Consider the following 20,364-nt stretch of genomic DNA (forward strand, 5'->3'; position numbering starts at 1 on the left):
ACTGTAATTCAATGTATACTCAGAAAACATATTTGAAGAATTCATTAGCGATATTTAACATGGTATGAAAGTATACGACGTTTTCATTAACAACATCGGATATGCAGCTGACACCGCTCTTATTGCTGACAGTCTAAACCGCCTACAAGGGCTAGTAAACAGGGTTAACACCATTAGCGAACAATATGGGCTACGAATATATATAAATGAAACAAAATATACGATTGTAAGTCGAAAAAATATTTATAGCAATACAAATGTAATGATTAACAATATTGCTATAGAAAGAGTACAACATTTTAAATATCTTGGATGCTATATAAATGAAAGTTGGAATCATTCCAAAAAGATCAAATGCCGACTAGAAATAGCACGTAATACTTTCCTTAAATGCAAGAAAGTTCTTAACAGTCGTGAACTCAATATTAAAACTAAAACCCGCTTTGTAAAAAGCTATGTCTGGTCTATACTTCTACACGCCATGGAAATCTGAACTTTGAAAATTGCTGATATTAACAAGCTTGAAGCATTTGAGTTATGAATTTTCCGAAGAATTCTCAAAACTCCATGGACAGATCATGTTATAAATAATGATATTTTACGAAGAATGAGATGTGATCGTGAATTGTTAATAACTATCAAAAGAAGAAAAACAGCCTATCTAGGACATATTATGAGAATTTCAAAATATGAATTACTCCAAATGATTATTCAGGGAAAAATCGAAGGGAAACGCGGTATCGGTAGGAAACAATTACCATGACTGCAAAACATCCGTCAATGGACCCAAAAACGAGAGGTTAGCAACCTTATAAATATAGCTAGATGCAGAGAGCAATACGCAGAAATAGTAAAAAATTTGTAATTGTGTTTATCAAAAGGTAATTAAACAGTGTAGTTTTATGTTATGTCATTATGTTATAATTACACAAAGTAGTATTATGTTATGTTATGTTATGTTATGTTATGTTATGTTATGTTATGTTATACGAGTATGATCACTAATATTTGAAATCGAATTGGCAAATAAAGAAGAAGAAGGTCTTAAGAAATTATTGTTTATTTTGCCGTTCTACTGATTTTCTATTTCACCTTGCGTGTGATACTCAGCATGTGTACTTAGCTCTTTTTAATCTCCTCCTCATGCTGTGTTAGAATTTCTCTTAGGCGAGTATTACAAACCAGCGATCGGTGTCAGCGATCGATGTAGTCGTTTGTTATTACCCACCGAAGAATCCAAACATTTTACACTTATCAGTATTAAAACAATCGCGCTATGCATGATTTTATAAGTAAAAATGAATTTTTATATTTAATTTATATTTATTTTTATATATTATATTTTATTTAATATTTTCAATCTTCTTAATTACATGGTTCGGTATTTAAGAAATTTTACCTAAATAGAAAATACAAATAATATTTAAAATAAAAAATATAATTCCTTCATGGTTACAAAGCATAGTCTGCTAACAATAAATCATCCCTGCATTTCAACGATGTTTACGCTTCCATTCCATAAATAAATAAAATTTTACATGCCGACAAAATCCTATTGTACACGAAAAAACATGAGCGTGTTTGACGAAATATCAAAATTTTTTTTAGAATCAATACAAACAAATTTCGCATTTCACAAAAAGGTGTGAGATAAAGTTCTCATGTGTATATACGCGCATAAAGGGATGAAAGCGAAAATATCGTTTAAATGCATTTTATTTTCTAGTATATTTATTATATTTTTTCTAGGGCGTGTTTATTAAGTTGTAGACAAATTTGATGTGTAATAGCAAGCGACGACATTGATCGCTGACGCCGATTGATAGTGTGTAGAGGCCCTTTACGACGAAATTTTTGTCAATATTGTTTTGTTGTTTCATTGTTTTGTTTTAATCTTGCGCACATGTTTTGTCATTCATTCGTTGGTCGCGATTTTAATATTTATTATTATATAAACTTATAAACTTATTATATTATGTATAAACTTATAATAAATCACATGTAAATTTAACCTCTTTTAAATTATGACTTTTGAAAAAAAATAAAAAATATCCAAACAAATATATTTTGGCATCCTTATAAAATTTCCTGTACTTTATTTTCAGCACATTATAGAAAATAGCGCGCAGTATGATAGTCAAAATTGAGATCCCAACTGGCGGAGTTTTCTTTATGATATTTATTTATTTTCTTTATTAAAGTACATTTTTAATCAGCCGTAGGAACTACAAATGAAATGGTCAAGTTTGAAGGAAACATAGAGTCAAGTACAAATTCAAACAACAACAACAACAAGTCAACCTTCGTGGCTAGCAAATACCATATTACATTTCTTGGAGCCTCAAAAACAGAAATGTGCCAATTCAGATAATAACACATTTCAAAACTGTTCGAACAAGAGGAAATAATTGATATTGTACTGTACAATAGTAGTGCCAAAAATGTAACTATCCATTTTACCAATGAGTAATATTTATTATAACTACTCTTTCGAGTACTTAGTAACGATTACTTTTAAGCAATTGTTTTTGCGATATAATAATAACTACTTTATTTTGAACAAAATTTTTCTTCGCTATCAAATTCATTAAAAATGTTTAAAAAAGTGAAATTTGGATTCATTTGAACCAGTAGGACGTGAAAAGCTAAATGCAAAATATGCGGATCAAACAATTCAATAAAATAATAATTCGAATTTATTAAATCTACAATTTATTATAATAAATATATATGCTTTTAAAAATTTCTTTTATTGCCGAAAAAAAGCATTTAAACTTCAGTAACGACTACACAGTAACGAAAACGCAGTAACGAAAACGCAGTAACGAAAGTGCAGTAACGAATACTGAGTAACGAATACATGCTCGAAAAGTAACGGGTAGTTACAAATACCCAAAAGTAACGAAGTTTGGCACCACTACTGTACAACTTAAAACCAACAAAGAATTTATTCTCAAAGATTAAGGATAAAGAAAAGAAAGAAAATTTATCTAATCTTATATATAAGATCAATTGCAATGATTGTAATAGAGCTTATATAGGAACAACAAAACAAAGATTGGGAAAAAGAGTTAGTGAGCACAAAAGTACATGTAAACGAAAAGGTGATTGGAAAAAAACAGTTCTTACCGAACGGTCTCATTCGAAGGAACATAATTTCAACTTTGATGAAGTAACAATTCTGGAAATTGAAAATAATTATCAAAAAAGATTTATGAGTGAAGTTATTCACATCATATTAAATAATGAACAGATGGTAAACTACAAGAGAGACACGGATAATTTTAGTATATTTTACTCCAACTTACTGGATAATGATTAAAAATACTGGATATGGATTGATTAAAAATAAGAGATAAAAGAAAATAAAAGTCAGCTCTTTGTTTATATTTATTAAGAAATATGAAGAGACAAAAGAGAACATTTTTATTATTATTTTTATTTTTGGCGGAATATCAACATTTTGTTTCTGTTTTATTAGTTCAGTTATATATGTCCAAAAAATTGTTTAAGTGTTAATTTGTAATTAAAATTTTAAAATATTTAAATTAAATTTAAACTAATTAAATTTTTTTTTTTAATTTGTTAATTTAATTTATATTATTGACTATTAATGACTATGGATGAACAAAAAAACTAATGCATTTTAAAGAATAAGGTATTTATATTTTGATGTGTTATTTTGTATTTTACCAAATTAACGAAACGAGTTTTCTAAAATATTTGATACCAGGGGTCTAGGTATCGTTTTAATATCTTAAACGAGAATATAAGACAAATAAAAAATCATTGTGCGAAATGTGATAATTGTTTTATTTTCTACCGAAATGCATTATATTAATAAATTTTAACACTAAAAACTTCGAAATGCACGACAAGCGAAAGAAGAAACTTGTTTATTTCAAAACGAAAAACGAATTGCTTAATTATATCATTTGTTATTATCTTTGTCGTTTTTATCCTCTTCCTGTTCCACTTCCATTTCAATTTTAATTATGTTAATTTTTGGACTCGTAGGAGTTGTAGCATTAGTTGAGGTTGGCACTTCTTTTAGTTCCGCAATGCATTCTTCGCTTCCTGTTGTACTTATGGTAATGGTAGGTATATTGTCTGACCAAACTGAAGTTTGAGAGTCTTGACGTATAGTCATTGCGCGATGACTTTGCGAAACGGTGCGATGAGGAAAGCAAATGGGCGTAGGTTCATCTAATTCTTCAGCATCCTCCAGTGGTGCATGAGCTTGTGGTTGCTTAAATGCAGCAACTTGCGCATAAGTAGGTAGTTGATGTGGTAGTAATGCTTCAGGAGTTAACGGCATATCAATGGCTGTGTTATTATTGATATTATTGTTTTTGCTACTTGCGCTAAAAGCGTTTGTGGTTTGATGATTGGAATTGATATTGACTTGTAGTTGTTCTTCTTCAGCTTTCTTAGTGTTTACGGCTTCACGGACAAGTGCCAAAAGTGAACCTATTTTCTTGCGACCTTGTCTTGAGAGATTAATTAGTAGATCAGTGTTGTTAGCGTCCTTATGACTACTAGGTGTTATAAATATTGGTACATTACTATTCTTTGCCACATGTGACTCTGTAGAAATATCTGGACTCGTTGGTGTAGCAGGTATTCCCATTGATTTTAATTCTTTTTCAAATGAATTCGATTTTTCAATAGATTTTTCATCAAATTTAAATACTTCTGGTTCTATGGAAATGACACTCGCTGTGGTTTTGGTTTTGTGCCTTTTGTGTTTAGACTTTGCACCGTTTTGCATATGTTGCAGTATAGTTTCTTTGTGTTGGATAGGAGAATCTGTAATAGGATCAGATAACGATTTTTTCTCATCTATAATTTCGAATTTACTTTTATCGTTAGGAGAAGATTTTAAAAATTCCTTAATTTTCAAGTTCGTTTCATCTGCTTTTTGAATTGGATTAACAGAATTTTTCGCTTCATTATTTTGAAAATTTGTTTTCTCTGTGTTCTGGGTCTGTTTTTCATTACTTTTCATTTCATTATAGTGCTCATCATCGATTTCGTTTTCGTTGCGCATAAGGCTTTGGCGACGCTCATTCACAATTCTAGAGTTAATTTGAAAATCATTATCACTAGAAGACATTGAAATAATTTTTTTTGAATTCATAGTATTTTCTTTTTCTTCCATATTATTTAGTTGAACGGTTTCCGTATTGTTTTCTTTATTAAAAAGTTTATCTTTAGAACGCTTGTCATGTTTTTCTATTTTCAAACGTCCTTTTGAATGCACATCCTTTCCTGCTGCTCGTTCCCGTTCACTTTTTGCAATCTGAACTATATCTACTAAAGATGGTTTCCGTGTGCGACGTATTTGTTGCAGCTTAGAAAGACCAAATTGTTTTCCTTTTGTTTTTTCATCATCTGGTAGTGATTCATTATACTCGGTATCCGTATCATCCTCATCTCGCTTATTGCGCAAAAAAGAATCATCATCAGATGTGGCTGATCCTTTTCGAAGAGCTTCTTTCATTATGCGCGTTATTAGTTCTAAACCATTATTATTAACATTAACTTTCTTATTATTAATCATATTTGAGAGTTTACCTTTCCTAGCCTGATTTTTATATTCTTCCGATTTAAAATCTGGCGGCTGTGTTGGTGTTATTGGTGAAGAAGCTTCAAGAACTTTCCGCCACCTATTGGTTAAAGTAGCTGCCGTGGGTTCAGTTTGTTTGGTTTCTGGTACCTTGAATATTTTTTTGCGTTCCTCTTCACGTTCCTTCTGTAGTTGCGTACGTAAATCCTGGTTAGCTTCACGCAGTGCTCCTGTTAGAGAAACTAAGTAGTATATAATGAGAATCAATAACAGAAGAAGTGGAATAACTGTACTCGATGAGGTTAAATATTCCAAAGGTTCATGCAATTGCCTGTATGAAAAAATTAAAGAGTTTATAATTACTCGATTATATCAAATAAAATATATGAGATTCTACCAAACTTACTTAGGCAACGCATTTCTAGTGGTATTTGTTATAAATTCTGAAATGCGATTGTAATCTGAAAAAGGTCCACAATGCCATGAAGGGCGTAGCCATACTATTGCATAACCAACAGGCAGAACACATAAAAACAACATTGTTAATAGTAATGACAGATAGAAATTGTTGGATTTCGATGCTCTATAATAAAATATTTAAAATATCATGTAGATATGACTTGTAGAAATTCCATTTCATTAACATATAAACATATATATCATAAGGTATTAAGATATACATACTTAATCATATTCATTTAAATAAAAATTGTTTACATAAAATAGTTTAACTTCACTGTTATCTTGCTTACTTGAACACGACTTCATGTGGTACATTACATGTAAGTACAATCCAAGACCGGAAATACATCATTATTATTAGTTTAACCAAGTTTAGAAGTACTAGACCTGGAGAAAAGAAAATACCCATCCACACTTGTCCTTGATTGTTGATTAACGTTAAAATATTTTCGGCAATTTTAAAGTCTCCATACTGGAAAGATTTGTAAATTTTTTAAAAGTGAACAAAATTCTAGATGGAAAAAAGTTGAATCGTACACACTTGTGGAAAGGTTTTTTCCATATCCCAGCACCATTTCGGATTAACATATCTTACAAAAAGCGCTCGTAAAAAATCGATGCATAACGGTGCAACTATTGACATAATCTGTAATAAAAAATTTTTCAGTTGTATTAGGAGAAATTTGAACAAAAATAAATAAAATTGAAACATCTTTTTATAGATTTTATAAAGTTGACAGCTCAACCAACACAAATAAATTGCTCGAAAGATTCTAAATTTTCTGTTAACCAATGATGAGAACTGATAAAAGACGTGAAGTTTCCTCCACATCTGTAGATCTACAACACCGACAAAATTCGTTAGAGTGTTAAAAAAATCTTATTGTATTTGTTCTAATAAGTAGTGGCTTGTTAGCATTGATCCATAGTACCGAACTAGTTCCGCTTTAGTTGAAGCAGTTGGCTGGTTGAAATTTGTTCAATTTTGGCCAAGTTCTTTGATCTGACAAGAATTCTTGTCTATACAGGCTTTCATTGCCAATCCTAAGTATTTAGGAGTGCTGTGTATATACTTTAGTGAGTTGGTCCGCTCCATTAAAGTCCTGCATTCACGTACTGCAAGAAAATCAGCTATAACGTCTATCAGAGATTTTGTTGCAACTTGTTTCTGATATTCATATAAAAAACCGTATGGCTCTAGAGCCTATATCCATTACAGTGCATAATGCATTTCCATTACCTCTGCTTGAAAGACCTTCTAAGTCTTAATTGACATTAAGTCTCAATTCATAAGAATATATACCACTGCCCACTTTGTTACTTAGATTGGAACGGTTGGTGTTAGTTTCCACCATATAAGCAGAGACCTTATGTTAAGTTAGAATTGTACATCACAAACGAAGTTGATAGAAGTTAAGAGAATGCATTCATTTTTGATATGATTGATATAGTACAATGACAGGTGAATTTTCATCCATAAAGTTAAACAAATCCTACAAAATATTTATCATCAGCGTAAAACAATAGTGAGTCAATTTATTTGGAAACGAATTTATATTTTCAACATTTCAGTTTTGTAACAACATTGCTATAAAAAATTATTTTTTTAAGGCATTGTTAAAACTTTTTCCTTAAAACTTTAAATTGTTACAAAAGTCAAAAGTTTTCTGGTATCTTGTTCTTCGAGTCGTTTTTTAAGTCGACGAAGAGGGATTACATGGGTGCAAAATGTATTTCGCACTTACAGAAGTTCTTTTTCTCTAACAAGTTAAAAAAATGTTCCCTTTTGTATCTTATTTTAAATTTTTAACAGAGATTAACTTTCGATTTAGAGTAAAAGAAACCCACAAAGTTTTGAACCTTTAAAAAGATTTTAATTTTTGGTCTTTGTAGTCTGTTCGAATAAAAATGGGCGTATAATTTTATGGGAACGCGAAGTGTATATAGTATGGAATGGGTGCGATTATATGTTAAAAGTTAAACAATATGCAATAAAAAGTTTTCCCTTTGTATGAATTGAAAACTCATCAGTATTTCAGTTAGCTTCTTTGAATAAGAAATTATCAAGTTTTAACAACTTCTGATGTGTTAAATATGTAAGTTTGGTTACCCATCTATAATGATTGATGTAACACTTCACTTAACACATATTAATTGTATCTTTCATCTGTAACATATTGTTGTCACACACTTATATTCTAAACTCCTAACTTCTGTCTGCGTTGCATGTGCACAAAATAATTGGCTCCCCTGAGTATTAGGTGTTTTTTGTGTGTATTTGCGGTAAAAAATCACATGAAATGAAAAAATGAAATTGTTGTGAGATGATTTGTATTTTCTACTCAAAAGATTATCAAGATAAATTTTGCCATCACGCTTGTTCAGCTTTATTCAACCTTATGCAAATAAGGTTGATCCAGAGAGAATCAAAACCAATCCATATCTGTAGAGTTGTTGTGGTTGTGTGAAGCACAGCACTTGAACTATTTCAATCTGATACACATTTGTATATTCGAGTATTCGTGTTTTAAAATATCTTTTGTGTTCGGAAATATTCGAAAAACGTCAATTCAAAATGTGAACTAAACTGAAAAGAATATAAATATCAATTTTTGTGAAAATTTCTGGTTAATTTGGCAATCTGGATTTATTGGTATATTTGTTTAAGTACTTCAGTATTTTGCCAACAATATTTTTATGCATACAAATGAATTTTGGTTTTACATAAATTTATTGCTTTGTGGTTAGCTGTGGAAAAATTTAAACATGTTTAAATTTGATATTGATAACTAATTTATGCTTCAATATAAGTGTATAATTTAACTAAATTTGATGTAAACTTTGTTAAATACATATACGAGTATATAAAAATCTTGTTTGCAAAGCACTAAAAAGGCTTGTTCTACCATACTTGAACGTAAACTGACAAAATCTGAAACTAGAACATTATTGGCTTTTAAAAAGAAAATCGTCAGAAAGATGCCAGTTGATGAATGGAACTTAATTATATTGGAAGACAGTTGATGCCAGTTGATGAATGGAACTTAATTATATTGGAAGACAGACCACATTAACTAAAGTTAACTAATTAACTTACTACGGAAGGTGGGAAGAGGATGACTAAGCAGAATATGGATGAGTTAGAATAGGTGTTAGCATTTGAAGAATCGTATGGCAGGGTTAAACACCTCAAAAACTATTACGTTTTATTAACATAATTAGAAAGTAAGGATAAGTAGAATAAATGATAACGACAACGTGATAGTATCGAGTTCATATATTTGGGTTTAGAAAAATTTTGAAATGTTCTCTTCACATTTTCAACTTTTTTTAAACTCTCATTTTCTTGTTTATATATAATGCGTAATACCTATTATATGTGTAAAAAACGAGTAAGATTAAAAAAGAGGAACTAAATTTACCGCTGTGGCATCCAAGCATAAAACTGGTCTATGTAGAATCTATTTATTCATACATAAAAATGCTAGCAATAACAAACAAATTACGACAAACTAATGTGTAATTATAATGTGATTGAGTTTCGACACAATGCTGCATGTTTCTTAAAATGTATCTGCTGCGTTCATACATTCTCTAATTTAGTATATTCAAAGACACGATCTTCCTTTACGTCTTCTCTCTCTAAATGCTACTTTAAACATCTTTTTCGCTAAACTATCGTCATCCAGCATTAGTTATCATACATTGTTGTGATAAAACTCACTGCATTCGATTGCAGTAGTTGTTGCACAATAATAAAGAATCAAAAATATAACGAATATTATTGTGACTAAGTGGTGGAACTGTAATACAATCATTTTCAATTAAAGATGCTGAAAACGTTTCCGCAAAGCCAGAATTGATGTTCAAGTTTGTTTTATCTACAAGAACATGTGTTGTTGGCTGATTAAAGAAGGTTCGAATTCTAAATAATATTTTGTTTTTCTTTTTTTTATTACATCTTCAGTTTTGGTACTTTCGAATTTATTTAACTTACAAAGAAAAGTAATTATCAAAATAACGTTCAATAATTTTATACATAGAGACTAGAAGTTATAGCAGATTAGTATTGTAGTAATATTGTAATATTATATATTATATGATTAGTATAGATTAAACTCATTTACAGGACATCCATCAACTCGGTGTGCATGGTACGTTTTAATATCCTTTAGCTTGCTGCTTCTCTGATTGAATGGTTTGTTAGTTTATTATATTATTCGTATCACAATACTTATTTATACATTCGTCAATGTTTTCACTCGAGATTTGTCCTATCTTTCATTGGTGACTAATTTTACGTGACTAGTATTAAGTCTTCTGCACAAAACAAATTCGATGTTTTAGGGATGGGACTTCCTGCACTCTGTATAATTTCACACCTGCTTCCGAATTTTATGTCATAGTGATAAAGCAAAAAGTATAATTCTTATCATTAATGTCATGTTCTTAAACCGTTAAATACCAACGAAACTAATCAAGAATTTGTGTTAAATTAAATAAAGCAAAATTTAAAACTAAAATTAGGAATATTTTCAATCAGTAAAAAAAATCATAAAACCAAATCTTGCTAAAAAGTTCATTGCAATTTCTTTTCGATTCTTTTAAATTGACTAAAAATCTTAGTTTACTTGTAAAAAACTTGTAAAACAACTACTCTGACAATTACTGTGACAATTAATGTGTTTATGAAGAGGTTTTGTTTAGAAATGATTAAAAATAACAGTTAATAATTTTGTTCTGAAAAACGTTATTTTGCTTTACTATCATTTGTTCCGCCCATGAGACTGATAGGTGTTCAACAACAACAAGAACAACAAACTTGGACGTATATTGTGTATAAATTGTATATTTTTAAATAAATAAATAAGTTGAGTTGAACACAGTGTTGGCAGAGAGAGAGCGCGTGTGAAACATATTCCGTAATTGATATAAAATTAATTGTGGTGGGTAATCTGCATGCATTGCTTACTATTTATGGCGTGTATCGGGATTTTTGATGCAATCAAAACTAGATTATGGTTGTAAAAAAGAAAAATAAAGTATAGGTATACAAAAACCAAAAATTACCAAAATTAGTTGAAAGATCAATTTATCTTTTGATATAATTGAATTAATTGAATGTGCTTATAAGTCTATACTTATACATAGAAAGTCAAAATAACTGTTAAGCAGAGTATATTCAATATAAGGAGAAAACATGTGCAAGAACTACTTTCCTAGATGTGATCTATTGATAGAAATAAGTTTGACATAAATTGCCTAATTCAAAAGAAAACTAAATAAATTTTGTTTAAACGTAGCTTCATTCTTCTTTGTGGTATTCTATTACATTTTTAAACTATTGTACTAAATCGTATGTATATTTACAATAATTTATACTTACAGTTTCGTAAACTATGACTTTGGATAACTCCTGACCCAATGAGGTTTCCCAACACATACTAGTTAAATTTTTGCGCACCTCCTTGATGCGAAAATTGACTTTCCTCCAGCGTTCCTGATATATTTGCTGCAAGGATCTTGCGCGAGTAGTGATGTCAGTTGTATTTAGTATTGCTGATGGAGTGACTGTCACATCTATTTCTGTTGTGCTCGCGTACTGCTCCACTGGGATCTCCTCACAGATTGTGCGTATGCAAGTATCAAAATTGTCATCAAAAAAATTGTCATTGGTATCAATATAATATGGCTTATCGGTTTCTATTATATCATCGTCTGCTATGAATTGTAGAGTTGTGTCATAATCCACAGTTCTCAAAGTGGTGCTTTCAGTTATAGTTGTGGTTGTTGTGGGTGCAGCAGTCTCAGAGGTAGTGGGTATTGTGGGCGTTGTGGAGGTTGTGAAATACTCAAGTATTTTTCTAAGATTTGCATTTGGTTGCCATAAACTTGGTGGCTCGATAGATATGAGTTCTTCGTTTTCAATTCTGTTAGCGTTAGCATTATTCACGGACGTGGTTAGTAGATGTGACATTTTTTCCGTTTCTGCTTCTGTCTCCATTGTAGTTGTTACGACATTTGCTGCAGTTCTTGTTGTTATTGGGAAATTGGAATATTCTGTATTAAATGTGTGCTGTTTTTCATCTGAATTTGGATAAGTAGCCGTTGTAGTAGCCGATGGTAGTTGCTCATTGCGGCGACGACTGTTTTTAGTTTTGGGTAGCTGTTGTTGGTATACTTCGTTTCTTATATTCTCAATATTAGATGCTGTTGGGAAGTCTCTTGATTTCCGATGCAACTGTTTTGATTTTTTTTTATTCGTCTCTTTGTAAGTTTTTAACACATTTTCTGGTTTAGAAGTTGTTATTTGTTTTCTTTTGTCCGCCACATAATCAGCATCTTCAGATTCAAATGGCATTCCAGCAAAATAATCGTAATATTCAAAGAAGCTATCATTACCCGGTGATCGGATTGTTGTTGATGTGGATTGTTGCTGTTCAAATTTGGGCGATACGTAAGTTTTATCACTCACACTTGTGGTATCTTTATAATCAAAAGTTGTTACGTCTTTGACTGTTGCTGTCGCTGTGGCCATATCTGTTGTAGTCGGTACAAATTCTGTAAGCCCTTTCGTTGTACCATAAATTGTATGTGTAATTGTACTTTCCGTTATTGTACTAGGAGATAGCATTGTAGGGTTGATAATCATTGTAGGTGGCAGTGTGGTCCATATTGTCTCCTGTTGATGAATTGTTGAATCTTCTGTTGGCACATCTGTATTTAAGATGGTAGTCATTGGCATCATAGTTGTGGTCAGATTTAGCAGCAGTAGAGTAGTCGTTAAGTTTCGATTATTATTGACTCGCGTTAATTCAGAGCATCTTACAGTTATATTGTAGCACTTTAGTCGCTTAATTGTATTGTAAATAGCGGCAGCAGTTGTACTCAAAAATAAATCTGTTGTGCTGCCATTTCCATTGGTAGTACTATAAATATCACTTTCTGACATACCGGTTGTACTAGTGCTAGACTCATCTAAAAGCTCTGTTGTAGTTGTTGTGTAATCCAGACTAAAGGTTGTAGTTGTAATTGAATCTAATCCAGCCAACAGTAACTCCAGATCTGCCAGTTCATGCGTAGCGCTTTCGTTTTTAAGTTTCAAATCCTGTAATGGTTTTTCTTTGCTGTTGATATTATAGATAAATGAAAACATAAGGGAATACAAATTCAGCATGTTAAGTATCATAATCCTGGAAACGGTAGGAGATATACATCATTTTATATTTGACGGCAAAATTTATTTATTATTTATTGAATTACCTTGCTAATTGTAATCTTAATTGTTGACGTGGATGCCAGTTCTCGAATAAACCTAAAGCCTCGAATATCATTGGCATAAAGAAGGACAATAATGTCATTGTTACGTTTACTGCATTTCGACTTAACCAATTATCCTGACGAGCTAACTTCTCCGAACTACAGAATAAATAAATACTTAGTTAAATTTTTGTTTGATTAGAAAAACAAAAACTCATTAATATTGCTACTCAAAAATAATTTATTTGTTGTAAATTATTTGAAAAAAAATTATTTACTTATTAACCAATGCCACGACCGTGTATCCAGAGGCAGCCAACAACCCCAGTATTAATATATTCACTAGAATGCGTTGCAAAATAATGCGCCAACTGAAACGAAACGTTAGCTGTAATAAGAACGACTGTATTAAAATAAAACTTAGAGAAATTGATAGCAGCAATAGTGACTATCTTGGCAACATTGATGACAGACTGGGACTATCTGGAGTAAAGGTTTTAGTATAAAATTTATTTACTGAATTATTTATTATTTATTTTAATAGGTAATTACGATTTATAAAGATTTGAAACTAATATTAATATATTCAATATTTTTAAAATTTAAAACTTTTTTCCAATTTTGATTTTTGGTTGGTTTTATGCAAAAACAAATATATTAATACATATTTTCAGAATATGACATTTTATTAGCAAAACAGAAATGACATTTGTTATTTACTTGCGATTATCCTTCTTCTTTTCCGCTTCCTCCAACAAAAATTCTCGAAAACCAACCACAACAGATGCAATTCTATTATGAGCTGTTTCAGCGTGACCTGGCCACACGAAAAACCACACAGAAATGAATTAAAGTTTTCGCAATAAATGGAAATAATTTTGTAGGATTTGCACATTACTTACCGATCATAAAATCCCAGCCAGTGAATAGTTTCCAAGAAAAAGTACATTCATCGTCCTTAGAGGACAGCTTGGAATTTCTTGAATTCTCTGCCATTCTATAAAAATTAAGTTACTTAGGTAAAATCACTATAATATCACTATAATAACAAGAGGAGAATAAGATGTAAATTTATCAAAAATCAAAGAAAAACCCTCAATACCTTCAAAAGTATTTATTCGAGCATTTAGCTCATATATGAATTTAATGTCCATTAAACCACTTAATTTGATGTATATAAATGGTTTTTTACTTAAATGGATTCAAAACAGATTTCTTTCAAATGTTTGAAGGTTTTTATGACATACTAATATGACTGAAAATTATTCAAAATTTTTATTGGTTTATCTTATGTTTATCAATACTCATTATCGTGCAATACACATTCCCGCATATTTTTAATCTGCGTTTTCACTGACCTAAGTATGGTTTTTTTAAAAAAAATTTACAAATTTTTTCATTAACACTAATACTCGTACACATTATCGAAAGTTTGTATAACCAAACTAGAATTTCTTATTATTTGCTCTAGTGCTGTGATATCGATGTTTTTTAACCTCTTATGTAGAGATGTTCAATCATTTATGTTCAATCAATTTTATACTTTATGCGGCTTTGTTTTTTTAAGGATTGCTCATTCCTCTTTCATAGATACATTGTTTGCTTGTATTGCAACAGATCCTTTAAATTTTGGTCATAATTTTATAAAGAAAGTTTCTCGTTGTCCTTAATCAAATGATTGCAAAACTGCACTTAGGTGATTTGGCAAACACTGTACATCAATACTACACAAAAAATGTAGTTTTGAGATCAACCTACGATCTACTCGGTTTATCTTCATCATCTTGGGATTTAATCATGTTTTTTTTATGTTTTTATTAGTAAAAATTATAATTGATAATTTGATTCCGTATTTATAAATCTCTCTCCTAACTAATTCTTAACATACTTCTTATTTAAACTTTTTGTAAAATTTCAACAAAACTTCATATTATTATTGAAAGTTCTATAAAAAAATGATATATTAATTTAAATGGCATATGACTTGTAAAAGCGTACTTTTACTAATCACAAAAGCTAAAATCTTTCACTTTACTCAACAAACATTATTTGCTGAAAATCCACTTAAATTGATTTGTTTTTTGTGCTCATGCAAAGAATCTCATTGGGCATTAATTAATTAGTGAACAACACATAAAATGTCAATTAGGGCTTTTGATTAAGTTATGCCTACTTTTATGTGTTTAATGCTTATGCTTTGTCTCTCATTTGTTCTTATTACTATTGTCCTGATTGTTCTTTATTGTACTCCAAATGGGTCAATTTAAGAACTAAGAAAATCTCTTCATAATAAAACTTTTTGGAAAATTACTGAAACGGCAACTGGTTAGACATTGGACGATTTAGACGAACATTTTGTTTGCTTAATATATCTGTTGGAATTGTATTTACTTAGTAATTTTGTTTTAACAAGCACATTTAAGCTCGACAACGTTACTGTGCACACTTCGGACTCAACTAAAGAAATACTCAACTTAGAAATCGTTGTAATTTTGACACCACTTTCAAGTGTAATGCGAAGTCTGAGCAGTTTTAGCAGTTTGAATAGTTACGTGCCTGGAATACAGTATAAAAGTATGATACATATTCCTCCAACATACCTTGACATACATAACGCTTTATCAGTCCACATAATTCAGTATATTTTGACTACGTCGTTATTGATTAAACTTTATGGTTTACTTTAAGAGATGTCTGACGTTAAAGCATTAACGTAAGTAAAGTATTTGAAGTAATTTATAATAAAATATAGAACGATGCAGAAATGATTTACTTACTTTCTCAATGTAGCAACAAAGCTATATATATAAACGACAACAGCTGTTAAAAAATAGGCTAAAGGCAGATTATAGCTCAATGAACTTGCACCAGAAAAACTTGAATAGTAACTGCATGTAACAATAAACAGTTTTTTGTTATTTTAATATTTTATTTGACAATTAATGGTAAACTATTATGTAACATACCCATAAAACATAGGAGAATATTTCAAGTAACCGCCGAACTCCCAAAATGTCAAAAAATTTCCTGCCACTTTGAATTCCTGATCTGACATTTTTTTTCGTGGATCGATTTCATTGTATTTTGTTGCGAAATACTAAAATAAACAAAGCATATGATGAATATTTGTTATGACAATATGTCAGAATGAATATTTATTGCTTTTATTTTGAAAAAGTCAAGTGTCGACACATTCTCATGTTGCAGTAAATAAAATAATCTAAATGTATAAATATTTTGTTCCTTATATAGGAAATACATAAAATAAAAATAAAAAAAAACATATATTTACCTCGGGCCCTATGACGAATGCCATAAGCGGAATGGCAATCATAATGTTCACCCACATAAGCCAACGCAGAAAAGTGAAATAGGATGCAACGCCAGAACCAAAATGTGATTCAATTTCCTTGATACGCAGTTCCCAGGGTATCAAAACCGTTAGAAAACTGGCGGTTTCTCGTTTCCAATGCCGCCAACGCTACAAACGTGAAATAAAAAAATATATTTACAGTTTTAAAGTATTTTTAAATTGAAATTTTTAAGTTTGCACATATAAAGTCCTGCAGTAATATAAAATATGTATATATATATGTAAATATATGTATATTTAAAAAATCTTAGTAATTTTATGTAAGATACTGTACATTTTAGTGCAATATTTAAATGTACGATATTTGTGTTACCTACAAAGTTTTCCAGAAATGAGGTTTTGACTACCTCATCTAGTCAATGCATCTTTTTAGTTAAAATACGTAAGCGAAATTTAGAGAATTCGTTATAGTTCAAGAGATATCGCAAATATTTCTTGCTATTTCAGGTATAGAGATCTATACGACGATTTGATGTGATTGCTACAGCTATTTAAAACATAAGTGATGTTCAACAAAAACCCCTAATTATTTTATTTAAAACAGTTTACTTTTGATCCAATAGAGCAACGCTACTAAATGTCACTATAAATACAAATACATAGGTAGTTTTCCAGAGTTTTATTTGGGAATGTAATTTGCATATTGGCTATAATAATGTTGCAATACATCTAAATGTTTGAATAAAATACAAGGAATTGGTTTTTTTAAAATTCTACTTTCATGAATTTCATTACGAATTTAGACTGATCGTTGAATCCATTCAGAGATTTGTTAAAATCCGCAGTGATCAGGGACTTTTGTTGGTTAACAGGCTTCTTATAATTTATTTCTTCCACTTACCATTTCTAAACCACTTATAACAATCATAAACTTTGCCATGAGACAATCAATAATCACCACAAAATTTGTGTAACAGTTTACCAATTTTAAAACCATACTTAATGTTAGATATGTGTTGGATGATTATATTAAAACTGATACAAACATATTGCCACTTGAGATGCAATAACTCTGTTTCTAATCGTCCAAATATTTTTATTTTTAAACAGTACATTATATATAAGTAATTAACTTCATTACAATTAGCTAATTTTAATATTTTTAAACCGTCATGTTTACTTTCGCGCAGTAATTATAGAAGATTTTAAATAAAATGAAAATTTCTGCACATAAATAAAATATTAAATATTTTCTTGTAAAGACCCTTAGCCAATTAAGTCAGACTAATTCCATATTGTTTAATTTTTCAATATTGTTCTTTAATCTCCTCTATCTATAATTTTATTGCATTTTTCAACAATTTTAGTGAAATTGCAATTAATTTTGGAGATAATTTAATTTGCGTTAATTGCATAAAATACTCCAAAATAAATTGACAAAATATTGCACGAGCGATAATAAAGCAATATCCTGTGTAAAATGGCACAACTGTAATGGCACTTTGCACTGCCAACCTGATATTTTTATGTCAATGGTGAAATTTAGTGGATGAAAAAAAAAATCAAATAAAATATCTAAACAAGTGAGCAGCAATTTTAAGTGTTGTTTGAAAGAGGAAAAATTCACTTACCGCTGCCATTAAAATTTTGAACCTCGCCCACAAATCTCTTGTACTGCGTGACATGGCGAAGCGTTCCTGCAGTGCACCTTCATGTCTGGCCACATATGTTTTTGCCTGTAACCATGGATGTGTATATCCGTGCATTTTGGCGCCAAATCACAGCGTTCACATAGAAGCGTCGAAAGATGGAGAATGGCGAATAAAATAAAGAAATGAAGAAAAAAAAATTTCATTGAATTTCCTTATTGAACTGAAGTAGTTTATGCCCTTAATACGTGTCAGTTATGCTGCTTACATGCCATTAACAGCTTTTAACAGCTTTTAACCTGAGCTCTTTACGTCTTTTTTAAATTAAGCACACACCGCACCAGGTTACGAAATTTGATTCAAAGTCTTGTGTGCCACGCACTCCTATGCACTTACCTGTCTAACTAATTTCAGTTTCTTTCTCATGGGCCATGGCTGTAATTTCACAGATTGAATTACTTCTTTATGTATTCTTATATTTTCGAAAATTTGTTCCTGTGTTGATTCTTGATTTGTACCTTCATCTGTAAAGCAGAAATGAAAATTTAACAGAAATACGAGAATACTGGTAACGAGAAGGTTTATATGAAATCAAATGAATGTGACAAGGAGAAGAGTAGATGGGTAGCGAGACAGTTTGTGTGTCGCGTTAGTAAATGTAATCAGGAGCCACAAAAACAGTGCCGCAGTTGGTATTGGTTTAGAGGTGGAATATATAGAATTCATACCAAAAATTGAAAAGGCAGTTTTGTTTCTACTTAACGCTACTACTAGTTCCACTTCACAGCGCCAATGTGTTTTTGAGGCCTATTTAATCTCATCGAAAAAGTCACGTATATTGAATGTGTGATGTTTGTTTGTTCACTTTGATTAGTCCGTGTGGAAGTCAAATGGTTAAATTTGTTCAATTCATAAACTCAAAATTACTAAATGAAAATGTCAAGGTACCGCTTTTAAGCATTTTATTGACTTTAAACGTAAAGTGTGGTGCTAATAATATAAACTTTGTTTGAATTTAATTTATACTGTATATAATAAGTACTTATGTTATCTTTATAGATTTGAGAAATTTTTTTACTGTTAAATGATAAAATAATACTTTCTTATAGATATTGTAATAAAACTAAATATTTTTAAATTATATTTAATGTTTTTTTATTTGCCATAAAGATTTAATTCAATATTTATACTTGTGAATTTATTTGTATAAAACCACTCACCTGAACTAGTTGTATAAACACTAGAGCGTCGTCGCTCAGCACTATCTAAAACGTGATCCATTGGACTGGAAGCTCTTCTTGAATTGCGACTCCCGCGTTTACTTCGATTACCACGTACACTGGCACGTCTCTGCATTATCGCCGAGACAGAAATTGAGTAGTCCTCATCATCATCAACATCACTTTCGTTGTTTTTGTCTTCATCACAGTGACATGTTAAAGGAAAATCTTAGTGTAGAAGATACCAAATAAACGAAAGTTGTACAAAAAATACGATTGTTCATTTTCGATTAAGAAAAGATGTGGATGGTATTTGTAAAAAGAAAAAAATTTTTTATGGTATGATAGCAGTAAATGAAAAGTAGAAATAAAAGTCAGTTTGGGTGTGAGTAACCATAACACCCAAACAGAACCATAAAACCATAAATGTGGATGTTCAGATCAACTTTACTCGTCTGCCAAGACTTAATGCTTACCAAGTAGCTACGTCTCGATTACGTGCTTTAAATCAAATTAAATTCTGACGCAATAAAATGTGAAAATCAAAACTCCATAGAAACAAAGAATTTAAGTTATTAGAAAGGCAGTCGAATTACAACGCATACCACTATTACTTGATAATTTGTTTTGGATTCATTATGGACATTAGTTTAAATAATATTCTTAATTTTAGAAACTCACCAATTGTATCCACTGGGCTTGTTAGATTGCTGCCAGGCTCATAAAGTTTATCCTCCTGTGCTTTATTCGCCCTTTAAATATACAAGTTTTTACGATATGAGTACAAAGCAAAATAATACTAGATTTTTATAATTACGGATTCCAAAATTTTAAATATTATTTGCAACTAATCAACAATTGTAACTTGCTATACTTATTTGCCACTTTAAA

General features: G+C 30.5%; 1 protein-coding gene across 1 annotated transcript in view; it reads right to left on the minus strand.

Annotated features, from left to right (window-relative positions):
* Nucleotides 1-3,876: 3,876 nt before the first annotated feature.
* LOC119677740 overlaps nucleotides 3,877-20,364 on the minus strand; it is a 29,430-nt gene continuing 12,942 nt past the window's right edge. Inside the window, exons 3-19 of the mRNA XM_038089211.1 lie at nucleotides 20,155-20,225; nucleotides 19,474-19,701; nucleotides 18,650-18,777; nucleotides 18,236-18,340; nucleotides 16,584-16,772; nucleotides 16,258-16,388; nucleotides 16,069-16,179; nucleotides 14,194-14,288; nucleotides 14,012-14,108; nucleotides 13,570-13,662; nucleotides 13,295-13,450; nucleotides 11,418-13,224; nucleotides 6,573-6,677; nucleotides 6,322-6,503; nucleotides 5,976-6,152; nucleotides 5,578-5,900; nucleotides 3,877-5,520 (exon numbers count right to left, since the gene is read on the minus strand). Coding sequence (XP_037945139.1) covers nucleotides 3,932-5,520; nucleotides 5,578-5,900; nucleotides 5,976-6,152; nucleotides 6,322-6,503; nucleotides 6,573-6,677; nucleotides 11,418-13,224; nucleotides 13,295-13,450; nucleotides 13,570-13,662; nucleotides 14,012-14,108; nucleotides 14,194-14,288; nucleotides 16,069-16,179; nucleotides 16,258-16,388; nucleotides 16,584-16,772; nucleotides 18,236-18,340; nucleotides 18,650-18,777; nucleotides 19,474-19,701; nucleotides 20,155-20,225 — 5,587 coding nt within the window. The 3' untranslated portion in view covers nucleotides 3,877-3,931. The remainder of the gene's footprint in view (nucleotides 5,521-5,577; nucleotides 5,901-5,975; nucleotides 6,153-6,321; nucleotides 6,504-6,572; nucleotides 6,678-11,417; nucleotides 13,225-13,294; nucleotides 13,451-13,569; nucleotides 13,663-14,011; nucleotides 14,109-14,193; nucleotides 14,289-16,068; nucleotides 16,180-16,257; nucleotides 16,389-16,583; nucleotides 16,773-18,235; nucleotides 18,341-18,649; nucleotides 18,778-19,473; nucleotides 19,702-20,154; nucleotides 20,226-20,364) is intronic.

The sequence above is a fragment of the Teleopsis dalmanni genome, chromosome 1 (genome assembly GCF_002237135.1).
Source record: "Teleopsis dalmanni isolate 2A chromosome 1, ASM223713v2, whole genome shotgun sequence".
In the NCBI taxonomy this organism is placed as follows: domain Eukaryota; kingdom Metazoa; phylum Arthropoda; class Insecta; order Diptera; family Diopsidae; genus Teleopsis; species Teleopsis dalmanni.